Source organism: Lithobates pipiens, unplaced genomic scaffold (genome assembly GCF_037356315.1).
Source record: "Lithobates pipiens isolate NorthernLeopardFrog02 unplaced genomic scaffold, aLitPip1_a1.2 Scaffold_13, whole genome shotgun sequence".
Lineage (NCBI taxonomy): Eukaryota > Metazoa > Chordata > Amphibia > Anura > Ranidae > Lithobates > Lithobates pipiens.
In genome coordinates this window covers 221,158,491-221,173,662 of record NW_027507718.1, presented here as the reverse complement: position 1 = coordinate 221,173,662, position 15,172 = coordinate 221,158,491, and the positions used below count along the sequence as shown (strand labels likewise).

General features: G+C 44.6%; 1 protein-coding gene across 2 annotated transcripts in view; it reads left to right on the top strand.

Annotated features, from left to right (window-relative positions):
• Positions 1-15,172, top strand: part of TNKS (tankyrase) — a 315,565-nt gene that overhangs the window by 217,728 nt on the left and 82,665 nt on the right. For both annotated transcript variants that reach the window (XM_077476246.1, XM_077476244.1), the window contains exon 12: positions 12,644-12,815. In XM_077476246.1, the coding sequence (XP_077332372.1) occupies positions 12,644-12,815 (172 nt within the window). The remainder of the gene's footprint in view (positions 1-12,643; positions 12,816-15,172) is intronic.

The following is a 15,172-nucleotide window of genomic DNA, read 5'->3' as shown; positions in this document are numbered from 1 at the left end:
GTGTCCAGAACAACAGCTTCCTTTCCTCCAGCCAGCAGCAGACCTCCAGAAAGTCTGGGGAGGGGGGGTTTCCTCCTAACCAGACGCCCCCCACCTGTGGGGTTTTCTCCTCCTTTTCACGAGGAAGAAGCAACAGGAGAAAAAAAACAAACGAACGGCGTGCTGCCCTACTTGTTGGCTTCCAGGCTCCCCCTTGCCATTTTCCCCCCTCACTGTACGATCCCATAGGGTCAGAGGCCCACGCTCACATGGGAAAGCTCTTTTTTTTTTAAAAGAGATGAGGGGGACCATAGGCGAAGGAGGGGGGCGGGTCTTAGCGCGGCATTGCTGCAAACTACAGAGTGACACAAGAGCAAGAAGGGCATGAAAGAGGTTTGGCGACATAGGCATTCCTTTTTCTTTTTTTTTTTTAGCACATTTACTATTGCATCAGGCTGAGCATTAATAGCGACAGCAGTGGCTGAGTATTGCTCAAGCAATGGATGCCATTTCTTTTGGTAGAACCTCTGCTTTGTGCATTGGGCTATGTTAAGAAGGGGGGTTGAAACACCTCCAAAAAAGGAGCTAAAAGGGTCTCCCTCAAGCTCTGGAAAGCCTTCTCTACAAATGGCATCCTCCCCTGAGAGGGGGTGGCTGGTCAGAGTTAGCATCGGGGCCATGAAATGTTTGCAACTGTTCAACACTGCAGCCCCTGTTAATTTTACTATTTTTCCTCAGCCATGGTAGGTTTAAAAAAATAAAAATTTTGCGACTTTAATCGCATCCCAGTGTGGTCAATCTGCAACAGGTTCTCTTCCATTTTCCTAGGACTGAGGAGCTAGGGGCAGAAGAAAACAAATTCCCTCAGGGAACTGTGGTCAGGCTGATGTCTCTTCTTCTGAGGTGTCAAATGCGGGAGAGTCTGCTTTCACAATCTGTAAGATTGATGGTACAAATTCTTGCTGATCCGCTCCAAATTCATGTAACCTTAACTGAGTGTAAACCGCTATCTGGGGATATTTTGGATAAAATATCCAAAGGATTTCTAGTAAAAGAAATATACCCTTTTTGCCATTTAAGTGAAGGAGTAAGTCTATTTTTATTTCAAAGCCCCTTCTTCTGTACCAGGGGCATCAGCCTCCAGCCAGTTACAACGGCTTCCGGCCTACGGTCTACAAAGATACTGTAGCCTCCTTATGAGGAGGTGCCCCCGCTTGCTTAATAAGGGATTCTGCAGGCGAATGGGGGACTTCCTCAATAGCTCCAACGTACAAACTGGAGTTCCAGGAATTTCCGTTTCCTTGTTTTTCTCAGATAAAACGTTCCTAAGGATCCAGAGAAAAATAAATCTTTCTCTTAAGCATTGAACCATCTTTTGGCAAAAAGGGTTCATGTGGCCTCCATGTAAGAGCAGAGGTTGGGGTTTGGTTAAATTCAAATGGATGTTCTGGATCTCAAAGATCTAAAATTCAATTCCTGAATATAATCTCTCTTTTTTTTTTGCATGAAGTCAATCCAATCTGTTATCTCCATCCTACAAGGAGGAGAATTTCTGGCGTCAACCGTCAAAGATGCATTTCTCCATATGCCTATTCCCTTGTTCACTAGTAATATCTACTTTCAAAGTGGAGAATCTTCATTTTCAGTGTGCAGGTCTGCTTTCCAGTCTAGCTGCTGTACCTCAAGTACAAAGGTTTTGGCTCCTTTTCTAGCCAGATTGAGGGTCCAAGGTATAACGATTATGGTTTATCTAGTCAATCTGTTCTTGATAGACCAGTCAGTAGCCCGCTTAGACCAAAGTATGGTCACCACATTTGAGTACCTGGAATATCTAGGTTGGATTCTCAACCTAGGAGAAATCTTCTTTAAAAGCATGAAGACAATACTTGGGTCTGATGATATGTACATCCAGAAAGGGGTGTTCATACCCCAGGCAAAGATCAGCGCCATAAAGGATCTGATTTAGGTAGTCGAAGCAAGATGATTTTATCCTATTCAACTTTGCATGAGGTTGTTGGGAAAGATGGTTGGAAGGTGGCTTCATTCGAGGCCATTTCTTATGCTCAGTCTCATTCTAGACTGCTGCAAAACAGTATCCTATTGGCTTGAAACAAAGGATTCAAGGTCTACATTCCCAATGTGCCTGACTCCAAAGCCTATGGCCGCATCACCCTGATAGTGCCCGATCTCGTCTGATCTTGGAGACTAAGCAGGGTCAGGCCTGGTTAGTACCCGGATGAAAAACCAACTGGAAATACCAGGTACTGTGGGCTGGGTGCATTGGAGCCTCAGTTTATGGTTAACATCCAAAAATCTGCAAAAAAAATCCTTCCTTCAGTTACCTGGGAAATAGTAAAATGGTCTTGCCCATTAACATGTTTAGAAATTCAGGCAGAACACTCGTTCCTGAGGGCCTGAACTTTCAGTTTAAGGTATTGTCCTGCCAGGATTCAATCCGTCTTTGCCACAGTAATGGCCTATATTAATCACCAAGGGGGCCCAAGAATTTGCGCGGCCCAAAGAAAGGTGAATCTTGTCCTATCTTGGGCAGAAAACAATATACTTTGCCTATCGGCAGTCTTTATTCTAGGAATAGAAAATGGCAGGTGGACTACTTGAGTCGGCAGCAGTTCCCGGGAGGATGGTTCCTTCAGCACGATATTTTCCTGTCAATATGTCAAGGATGGGGGAACCCAGACATAGATCTGTTTGCGTCCAGGTTCAACAAAGAAATAAACAACTTTGTGTCTTGAACAAAGGATCCGCTAGCATGCAGAACAGATACCTTGCTATTCCCGTGGAATCGGTTCTCACTGATTTGTGCATTCCCTCCTATTCTGCCTGCTTCCACAACTTCTTCACAGGGAAAGGAAGTCGTGCATTCTTGTGACCCCCAGTGGGGTCCAGGAAATCTTGGTATGCAGAGATGGTAGAGATGGCAGTAGGGGACCCATGGACCCTACCTTCACAGCCAGACCTTCTCTTGCATCCTATCCTACTTTACAAAATGTTAAATTTAACGGTTTGGTTATGGAGACCCACACTCTGAAGAAGCGTGGGCTGTCATGTTGGGTAGTTTTCTACCATGGTTATATATTATGGAGTCTGGGAAATCTATGTCTCCTGGTGTGAAACCAGGAGCTGCACCCCAGGAAATAAGTCAAGGTAGAGTCCTTGTTTTTTCTGCAGATGGAGTGAGACATAAAGTGGCCTTGAGTGCTTTCTGAGGACAGGTCTCGGTCTTATCGTTATTATTTCAACAACCACTTGCTTCGCATTATTTGGTCCATAACTTTATTCAGGGGGTAACATGGCTTAATCTCCAGTTAGGTAACACCTGAACCCTTGAGACTTGAATTTAGTTTTGTCTACATTACAGAACAGCCTTTTTTTGGGCTGATACAACATATTCCCTTGGTCCTTTTTTGAAAAGGAAAATATTTTTTCTGCCAACCATATCTGCTGCAAGAAGGGTATAGGTATTGGCTGCTCTTTCTTGTAAAGAGCCATATTTTTATTGTTTACAAGGATAAGGTAGTATTGCGTCCTCAGCTTAACTTTTTACCAAAGGTAGTATCAGGTTTTTATCCAAGCCAGGATATTGTTCTACCTTCATTCTTTTATCCTCCTTTTCATATTAAAGCGCACTCCACCAGGGCTGTTATTACTTCCTGGGCAGTGCATCACCAAGCCTCCATGGCTGAGATCTGCAAGGCCGCAACTTGGTCTTCAGTCCATACATTTACCAGATTCTATCAAAGTAGATGTAAAAGGTGATGAGGATATCGCCTTAGGGCGCAGTGTACTGCAGGTGCAGCATAAGTCCTCTAGTCTCTTAGTGCCTTACTTTTGTTGTGTCTCCCTCCCTTCAGTTGGCATTGCTATGGGACATCCCACATAGTAACTACTGTGGCTCTGTGTCCCGTGATGTACGATAAGAAAATAGGATTTTTAAAACGGCTTACCTGTAAAATCCTTTTCTTTTAAGTACATCACAGGACACAGAGGTCCCTCCCTTCTTTTGGTATACACATGTATTGCTTTGCTACAAAACTGAGGTGCTCCCAGTAGTGGGAGGGGTTATATAGGGAGTGGAATTTTTGTCTTAGGGCGTGGAAATGTCCATCACCCACATAGTAGCTACTATGGCTCTGTGTCCCGAAAATGATTTTATAGGTAAGCTGTTTTAAAAATCCTATTTTTTGGGGGGCGGGGTGTACCTTTTTAGTGGGACTTATTGTCCCACTTCCTCCTTCCTCTTTTTGGCTGCCTAGGCGACTCTTCCTCTCTCCCTAGGTAGCCCCTCCCTGCCAGTGATCTTCTGGGACACGTCACAGGTGTCACAGATTGCCTGGCCAATAGCAGAGCACAACTCGTGCATGCACAGTGCGTGCCCAGCCGTTAAACCGTAAGCTGTCACGGGCAGGTGCCTACAGTTGCATTGACGGCGCCGCGGAGAGGAGCGAGGCTCCGGGTGCCCTCATCGCTTGACCGTGGGACAGGTTAGTGTCTGTTTATTAAAAGTCAGCAGCTATACTTTTTGTAGCTGCTGACTTTTAATAAACTAAAAAATGGGTGGAACTCCGCTTTAAAAATACTTTTTTTTTATTGGTTGAATTTTATTGGTAGAATCTAATTTTCTGAGATACTGAATTTTGGGTTTTCACTAGCTCTAAATGTTTTAATAGGAATCATTTTGTATATGGATCTTCTCTTCCAGTAATCTGGTTCTATCTACCTCCCTGGACCACGCCATCATAGATGGTATTTTCTTTGATTTACAGTATTTTTCGATTAGTACCTTTGGCTGCATTCAACAATAATGGGCTTATAGACTTTTTATGTTTTTTCCTCGATTCACTGATAACATATGAAATAACCATTACCAAGGGTCTTGCCCAATTTCACAATTACGAATTGTCTTGATTGTATTTTCTCCCAGTATAGCTGGATCATTGGGCGATGCCACCAAATATGGGCACGTGTCCCTTCACCCGCACTCTCTTAAGCACTCCAATGATTGCCCTGGGTTGATCTAATGTCGTTTTGAGGGAACGTAGTACCACCTAACCAACAGTTTATAGTTAATTTCTTTTAGCCTCACATCTATTGAGGTAGAGTGTACATAAGCTATAGCTTTACGCTTAAGGGCTTCTGGGATAGATTGATTTAATCAATGTTCCCATCCATTCAAAAGACCTACAGCCCCAGTGTCCAGGGCTGAACATCAACACCCTATATACATTGGAAATACCATGTCTAGCCATTCCCCCCAGTCTGAGTCTCTCCATTGGGTTGAGCTCACGGATTGAACGCAGTGGTCTCAGTAGAGAGTCCACAAAATTCTGGAGTTGCCTAAATCTCCAGGCATCCCATGGTGAAGGGCCATACCTGTCCCCTAATTCTGATAGTGAACAGAGGGCATTCACGTTCAATGCATGTTTTATACTCCGACACTCTGAAGTTGTCCATTTTAAAAATGCCTTGTTTCCTCTCCCTGGCAGAAAGTAGTTTGTGCCTGAAAGTGGCATTAGACAAGCCTCTGAATTAACTTGGCAATCATATGGTCTGGCCCAAGGGTATTTTGCTTATAGTTTCCTCAAGCTGCACCCAGTTTTTAAAAGGGGCACTGTGTGTCCAGTCAACGATTCTTGCCAGGACAACTGCCTTATGATAATTTCCAAAATATGGTAAAAATAGTCCCCCCAGTTGACTTGGGTCTAACAAGCATTTTATCATCGATACAGGGGCCTCTGTTTCCAAATAAAGCTCTTTAACAATGACCTGAGAGTTTTAAAGTAGACCCCCATTATATTTATCGGGAGAGCCTGGCATATATACAGAGCCTTAAGAAGGGTCACCATTTTAATCATGTTATCCTGCCCAACCAGGAAACTCTACCTGCAGGGTAACCGTTCAAGTCTTGTTTGATTATAAAAAATGTTGGGGGATCTTAATACCTCATTTAGTATATATCTTACGGTGTTCCTTGGCCATATTAATCCTGCAAAACGTTTTGCTGGTCTATTTCCCATCTCATAGTGTCGTTTTTCCCTTCCATTTAATGCCCATTTAGTATCTTGTGCCATCAAAGTTTTTAACGCCTCTGGTTTTTCTACTATTTTTACCATGATATGACATTTATTTGTTTGTGTTTGCTCCAGGCCTTGAAATTCCTGTAGAAGGAGTTGCACTTGGGCCCTCCATGGTATCTTCCTTTTAACCCCTTTTGCTATTTATCTCCCTCTCATAAATGCCTTGTGGGTTTGCCAGAGTACTGCCCGGGATATATTATCTGTACTATTCTCCTTAAAGAAGAGATCCAGATCCAACTCTTAAGTCACCTGCTATTCTGGAATTATGTAAAAGGTATTTGTCCAACCTCAAAATCCTCTGTATGCCCTTCAGATCAATGGTAACAAGTCCCAGAGCATGATCTGAGAGTGTTGATTTTTATTTCTACTTTTAACAGACCTTCTAAAAGCTGGGGGTCTTGTTATCTATCTATTCTTGAGTTTGAGGAATGTACTTGTGAAAAGTATGTAAAATCTTTACCCTTGGGATATAAGACTGCATCTATTAAGTGACGTTGATATAAACTGACTAAACTTCTATTTAGTTGCCCTATGTTGTCCTCCTTCCGATAGTAGTGACACAGGTTGAGTATCTAAAACTGGATCAAAAACAAAATTAAAATCTCCTGCTAGTATCCATTTACCTTCTCCAAAACTCTCTAAGGCTCCTTTCACATAGGGCTTGTCCATTTTGATGGACTCTGCTTAGCAGGGATTGATCCGATGATCTCCGCTGAGCAGGCAGATGACAGGTTCGTCTCCACTCACTGTTCTGAGACAGACCTGTCAGAGCCCCGCTGTCCTCTATGGGAGATGCAATGAAAATGGTTCCGCCTGTCCATTTTTTTTATCCGATTCCATCCGATCTAATCCGCCTAACAGATGTAAAATAGGGTTTCCATCTATCTGGATCTGGCAGACCGGATAGCAAAAGATGTCAGCGGACACGCCACAGCTGAGATCATTTGCTCCATAGAGGTGAATGGAGTGTCTGATCAGGTCCGCCTGAAAAACCTTAACTCATTAATGACCCTCTTTAAGAAAAGGGATGGGCATCTATTGAGACAGTAAACATTGACTAGAGTATAATATATATTAGAGTATAATCTATATTATATAAGGATCCCTTAATGAATAAATATCGTCGTCCTGCATTCAGTACAAATGGTGTGTTCCTTTCAAGCCCTGTTGCTATACCCCTTGAATTTTTATTAGGGGAATAGCCATGATACCAAATTGGAAAGAATTTTGTGCCAAGGGTGATTTTAGAGGACCATTTCAAATGAGTTTCTTGAGGCATCACTATATTGGCAGCATGTCCTTTTAATTTACGATGTATCTGGTGTCTCTTGTTGGGATTATTTAAACCTCTAACATTATAGGTGATCATTTTCAAGGGGGCTATGTTCTAAAACTAAAGTCAGTGGAATAGGATAGCTTTTCATCTTCCAGAAATAACAATTTTAGTAACAAACATAGAGACACATAATACACATCCCAAAAGACCCCCCCCCCCCCCCCATTGTACCCCTACCCCAATAACTGACAGTCCCTTCCTAGGGCGACATTGTAAAGCAATATTGTGCTTGGGCCCGCAATTGTCCACAATGGACGGGCAACGAGGAGGAGTGCCTGTGGGAGGGGCCCCCCATAGGCTCTCGTGATCCCCCAGCCCCCATCACTCGAAAATAGGGGATAATTCTGGAAAACCACGAGCATGACCATTCCATATTGTTTGTCTTTCTAACCATATAGTGTTTGTTGTAGTCCCATCCACTCACCGCGCTTCAATAAGTAATATTTAGCCTCAAAAATGAATGTGCAAAATCATTATATCTCAGAATGATAAATCACTGGAGGAGAGATTCAGGGAGCACACACGGAGACTAAAAGCTTGTACACACGATCGGAAATTCCAACAGAAAAGGTCCGATCGGATTATATTGTCGGAAAATCCGATCGTGTGTGGGCTCTATCGGACTTTTTCCGTCGGAAATTCAGGGCAAGACCTCCTGCCCTCTAGCTCCCTTATCACCTTCTCCTCCCATGCTAGCCTCCAGGACTTCTCTAGCGCTTCTCCCATCCTCCTGGAAGTCCCTACCCTGGTATGTCCGATCAGCCCCTGCCTTGTTTGCCTTTAGATGATCCCTGAAAACTCATTTATACAGGGAAGCCTATCCCACACCCATCTAAGCCACCACCATCAAATCATCATCATCCTCCGCAGCGATTACCTTTTGTACCACCTCCCTTTAAATTGTAAGCTCCACGAGCAGGGCCCTCCTGTCCCTTCTGTATTGAACTTTATTGTAATTGTACTGCCCCCCCCCTCCCCCCCTTTATATTGTAAAGCGCTGCACAAACTGTTGGCGCTATATAATAATATAATAACATCTAACTGTATAGTGTGCAGCGTCCCTTTTTTACCATTTTTTTTTTTTTTTAATTGCTGTATTCAGTTTCCCATTATTTACTATTGAATACATGTAATTTGTTATTTGTGTTAACCTGCACTAAGCACAAGGTAGTCTCTCTTTGTATTTATCTATGAGACAAGTTACTATAACGTTGAAAATTTTATGTGTGAAAATTTGTACCTTTAAGTTTTATGTCCTGGGTCTTAACCCTTTTAGCACTTGTCCAGGCCTGCATATTGGTTTTGTACATGTGTTTTTTATTATGGTTAAAACCTTAGTTTTATTGTAGAAATCTTACCATAAACTCAAATTTTTTTAAGCTTGCAGGTTTAACCACTTGCCGACCGCCTAACGCCGATGTACGTCGGCAGAATGGCACGGGCAGGCATAAGCACGTACATGTACGTGATTTGCCTCCCGCGGGTCGGGGGCCCGATCGGGCCCCCGCCCGGTGCCTGCGGCGGTCGGTTTTCGTTCGGGAGCGATCCCGGACGAGGGGACGGCCATTCATTCATGGCCACCCCCTCGCGATCGCTCCCGACGAATAGAAATCCCCGGTGACATCACTTCCTCTCCTGTAATGTAAACACAGGAGAGGAAGTGATGTATTCTCTCCTCCGTGTCGGTATTTTTCGTTCCGACACGGAGGAGAGCGGATCAGTGAGTTGCACCAACACATCCCACACACAGTAGAACATGCCAGGCACACTCACACCCCCCCTTTACCCCCCGATCACCCCCCCAATTACCCCTGCCCCCCAGTCACAGTGACACCAATGTCATTTTTTTTTTTTTTTTTTTTTTTTTTGCATTGGTGTCATTTGTGACTGTAATAACTGTTAGGGCAGTTAGAGTTAGCCCCCTTTAGTTCTAATGTACCCCCCTAACCCCCCCAATAAAGGTTTAACCCCGTGATCACCCCCCGTCGCCAGTGTCACTAAGGCTGGGTTCACATTGCAGCGGTTTATGAGAACGAATGTGATTCGCACCGCACTGCAGTGCAAATCACATCCGATCTCTGTGCGATTCGAGTTCAGCCATTCGCCGCACCCGCCGCACCCGCCACACCCGCCGCACCCGCCGCAAATTCGCACGGGACCCTTTTTTTGGCCCGCAGCAGAATCGGATCGCATGGGTGTTCACACCATGCGATCCGAGTTTGCAGATCGCACTGCGATATGCGAACTGATCTGGGGGTGTCAGTAACATTTCACTGACACTCCCAGCAGTTCGCATAGGGCAGTGTGAACTGCCGCCGGGAGGCATGCGATGCGGGAACCCGCCGCGGATTCGCGGCGTTTCCGCATCGCTCCAGTGTGAACCCAGCCTAATAAGCGATCATTTTTCTGATCGCCGTATTAGTGTCCCAGGTGACGCTAGTTAGGCAGGTAGGTATTTAGGTTCGCCGCAGCTTTTTATAGCGCCAGGGACCCCCATATACTACCGCATAAAGCCCCCTGATTGCCCCCTAGTTAACCCTTTCACCAGTGATCACCATATAACTGTTACAGGTGACGCTGGTTGGTTAGTTATTTTTTTATAGTTTCAGGGCACCCGCCATTTATTACCTAATAAAGGTTTAACCCCCTGATCACCCGGCGGGTGTCATTTGTGACTAATAACTGTTAGGGCAGTTAGGGTTAGCCCCCTTTAGTTCTAAGGTACCCCCCTAACCCCCCCAATAAAGGTTTAACCCCGTGATCACCCCCCGTCGCCAGTGTCACTAAGGCTGGGTTCAGATTGCAGCGGTTTGAGAACGGATGTGATTCGCACTGCAGTGCAAATCACATCCGATCTCTGTGCGATTCGAGTTCAGCCATTCGCCGCACCCGCCACACCCGCCGCACCCGCCGCAAATTCGCACGGGACCCTTTTTTTGGCCCGCAGCAGAATCGGATCGCATGGGTGTTCACACCATGCGATCCGAGTTTGCAGATCGCACTGCGATATGCGAACTGATCTGGGGGTGTCAGTAACATTTCACTGACACTCCCAGCAGTTCGCATAGGGCAGTGTGAACTGCCGCCGGGAGGCATGCGATGCGGGAACCCGCCGCGCATTCGTGGCGTTCCCGCATCGCTCCAGTGTGAACCCAGCCTAATAAGCGATCGTTTTTCTGATCGCTGTATTAGTGTCACAGGTGACGCTAGTTAGGCAAGTAGGTATTTAGGTTCGCCGCAGCTTTTTATAGCGCCAGGGACCCCCATATACTACCGCATAAAGCCCCCTGATTGCCCCCTAGTTAACCCTTTCACCAGTGATCACCATATAACTGTTACAGGTGACGCTGGTTGGTTAGTTATTTTTTTATAGTTTCAGGGCACCCGCCATTTATTACCTAGTCTCACTAGTGTACCCCTAAATTTAGGGGTGTCTACTTTCCAAAATGGGGTCATTTGGGGGGGGTTTGTGCCATCTTGGCATTTTATGGCCTTCAAAACTGTAACGCCCTTAGAAAGCCTGAAGGCGGTGCTTGGTTTTCGGGGCCCCGTACGCGGCTAGGCTCCCAAAAAGTCCCACATATGTGGTATCCCCGTACTCAGGAGAAGCAGCAGAATTTATTTTGGGGTGTCATTTCACATATGCCCATGGCATGCGTGAGCAATATATCATTTAGTGACAACTTTGTGAAAAAAAAAAAAAAAAAAAAAAAGTTTGTAATTTTCCCGCAACTTGTGGCAAAATATAAAATATTCCATGGACTCAACATGCCTCTCAGCAAATAGCTTGGGGTGTCTACTTTCTAAAATGGGGTCATTTGTGGGGGTTTTGTGCCATCTTGGCATTTTATTGGCCTTCAAAACTGTAATAGGTAGTGAGGAGTGAAGTCAAATATTTACGCCCTTAGAAAGCCTGAAGGCGGTGCTTGGTTTTCGGGGCCCCGTACGCGGCTAGGCTCCCAAAAAGTCCCACATATGTGGTATCCCCGTACTCAGGAGAAGCAGCAGAATTTATTTTGGGGTGTCATTTCACATATGCCCATGGCATGTGTGAGCAATATATCATTTAGTGACAACTTTGTGAAAAAAAAAAAAAAAAAAAAAAAGTTTGTAATTTTCCCGCAACTTGTGGCAAAATATAAAATATTCCATGAACTCAACATGCCTCTCAGCAAATAGCTTGGGGTGTCTACTTTCTAAAATGGGGTCATTTGTGGGGGTTTTGTGCCATCTTGGCATTTTATGGCCTTCAAAACTGTAATAGGTAGTGAGAAGTGAACTCAAAAATTTACGCCCTTAGAAAGCCTGAAGGCGGTGCTTGGTTTTCGGGGCCCCGTACGCGGCTAGGCTCCCAAAAAGTCCCACATATGTGGTATCCCCGTACTCAGGAGAAGCAGCAGAATTTATTTTGGGGTGTCATTTCACATACGCCCATAGCATGTGTGAGCAATATATCATTTAGTGACAACTTTGTGTAAAAAAAAAAAAAAAATTTTTTTTTTGTCATTATTCAATCGCTTGAGGCAAAAAAATAAAATATTCAATGGGCTCAACATGCCTCTTATCAATTTCCTTAGGGGGTCTACTTTCCAAAATGGGGTCATTTGGGGGGGTTTTGTACTGCCCTGCCATTTTAGCACCTCAAGAAATGAGATAGGCAGTCGTAAACTAAAAGCTGCGTAAATTCCAGAAAACGTACCTTAGTTTGTAGATGTGACAACTTTTGCGCAAACCAATAAATATACAATTATTGACTTTTTTTTTACCAAAGACATGTGGCTGAATACATTTTGGCCTAAATGTATGACTAAAATTGAGTTTATTGGATTTTTCTAATAACAAAAAGTAGAAAATATCATTTTTTTTCAAAATTTGCGGTCTTTTTACGTTTATATCGCAAAAAATAAAAATCGCAGAGGCAATCAAATACCATCAAAAGAAAGCTCTATTTGTGGGAAGAAAAGGACGCAAATTTTGTTTGGGTACAACATTGCATGACCGCGCAATTACCAGTTAAAGCAGCGCAGTGCCAAAGTGTAAAAAGACCTCTGGTCATTTACCAGCAAAATGGTCCGGTCTGAAAGTGGTTAAAAGTATGTAAATAAAAATTGTTTATATAGAGTTGTCAGTGACAAATCACAAGTTCTTCAGTTTGGGATTGCACCATTACACATTATTTTTCATAGAATTTATTATGCGTTTGTTATAATGTGTGTTTGTGTTTACTGTGCAGATGAACGCTCTGGACACGCTTGGGCAGACAGCATTGCATAGAGCTGCTTTGGCGGGGCACCTGCAGACCTGTCGTCTCCTGTTAAGCTTTGGCTCAGATGCATCGATCATCTCTTTGCAAGGATTTACAGCTGCACAGATGGGAAATGAAGCTGTGCAACAAATTCTAAGTGGTAAGTAAACATACCTTCTAAACGTTAACTTACGTTATTCACTAGGAAAACATAACATATTGTACACTGCTAGTGTACATAGCATCATTTTTAGATGATGCATATACAATCATTGGATGAAAACATATTGAGGTATTGCTGAGTGACTGTAAACGTTTAGTCAGTTTTACAGTACACAATGCAAACCTGTTAGCGACCCTGTAGCCAGATCATTCATCTCAGCAACAATCTTCCCTTGTGGTTTCTGTGGATATGTGTATATAATATATGTATATTTTTTTCTTTATTATTATTATTTCTAAACATTTATTTATTTATTCGATTTTCACATAATTTCGGCCCTGGTTCACATTGATGCTACTTTGAAATCGTGCTACTTCACTTGAAGTAACACGATTTCAAAGTAGCAGGTCAGCACAATTTCAGATGCTACTTGAAAGACATCTGTGCAGCTTCATGCACAGATGTCCATTGAAGTCGCATCTGAAATTGGCAAAAATAGTGCAGGAACTACTTTTGCAAATCGATGTGGCGCCACAAAGTCGGCTTTTCACTGATTGTTACGGCGCCATTACCAGCAATAGGCTGCGACTTGTTATGCAATTTGACCTGTCAAATCGGCTTGAAAAATTGCTCCAATGTGAACGAGGGCTTAAAGTGATTTTAGTCCACAGTTGGGTAGAGGTCAAAGTTTTGTGGCTTTACCTTTTTGTGTCTGAGCAACTCCACTATGACTGTATGTTTAGCATGTCCTGTTGCGCAATAAACTATTACAAGCTTCAATTTTTTAAGTCTCTAGAACATTCCCCTAAGTATTCCCTGATGTTTTACACCATCTATTTTGCCTTCATTTTTAACATGATAGCTAGTCCCTGATATAATGCAACTCTACAGCACAATGCTGGCTGTGGTCATGGATATTTTAAAGCGTGTGCTGAATGAGAATCCATGACCCAATAGTTAGAGAATAATGTAATGTGCAAGTTTTAACTCCGAAAATAAAGTAAAAATGGCCCCTGATGCCAGGCCACCGGTGGTGGTCTCGCTACTGGACCACAATGCTGCCCTGACATCTGACCCGCTAGCTGTAGCAGACCTGTTTCGACGGTATTATGCAGACCTATATACGTCCAGAGCGCCGGCCACGGCACAGGAGACCCAGGCCTTTTTGCAGACTGTCCCATTTGCGCAACTGTCTGCGGCTCAGACCGCTGAGTTGGAACTCCCCTTTACTAAGGAGGAGGTGGAGGCTGCGATTATGTCTCTGGCGGCCTCTAAAGCCCCTGGGCAGGACGGTCTACCGTTGGACTTTTATGTGGCATATCTAGAGGTGCTTGCCCCTGAACTTTTCCGACTATACAATTTCTTATTTGAAACCGGATCCCTTCCCGAATCCCTTCGACAGGCGACGATTGTGGTTCTTCCGAAGCCGGGGAAGGATCCCGTCCTCCCTGATTCATACAGGCCAATTTCCCTGCTCCAGGTTGACACCAAGATCATGGCTAAAATTTTGGCATCCCGGCTGAACCCGCATATTCTCTCTCTGATTCATCCGGATCAGACCGGGTTTATGCCGGGCAAAAACACGGCCATGAATGTCCGCAGATTGCACATGAATCTTCAGGCATGTCATGAGGGGACGGGTGCCCGGGTTGTGGTGGCATTGGATGCGGCCAAGGCATTCGATTCCGTGGAATGGGAATATTTGTGGGAATGCCTTGGACGATTTGGGTTTGGCCCGAACTTTATTCAGTGGGTTAGTGTGCTATACTCCTCCCCGGAGGCCAGGGTGGCGGTGAACGGGCAGATGTCGGAGTCCTTGGTCCTGGGCCGGGGGACTAGGCAGGGCTGCCCACTGTCCCCACTCCTTTATGCTTTGGCGGTGGAGCCGCTTGCGGCCTCTCTCCGCGCTAGTGTTCATGTCCAGGGGCTTCGGTCGGGTCCCATCACCGAGAAGGTAAGCTTGTACGCAGACGACATGCTCCTTTATCTGGCTGATGAGGGGCCGTCACTGCGGGCTGCTCTGCAGATTATTGAGGACTTTGGGGTTCACTCTGGCCTACGGGTTAATTGGTCAAAATCCCAGATCTTACCCATAGATATGTCTCCCCCCGCCTGCGACGCGGCCTCCCTCCCTCTTCGTCGTGTATCGTCCATCCAATATTTGGGAGTCCAGATTACCAGGGACCCTCTAGATTATGTGAATCATAATATCTTACCGCTGCTCCCATATCTCAAGGCAAAGACCCAAACATGGGCCAGACTACCTTTGGGGGTAATGGGAAGAATTAACCTCATAAAAATGATTATTTTACCCAAGGTCCTATATAAAATGTGGCATTCGCCCACTTTTATAC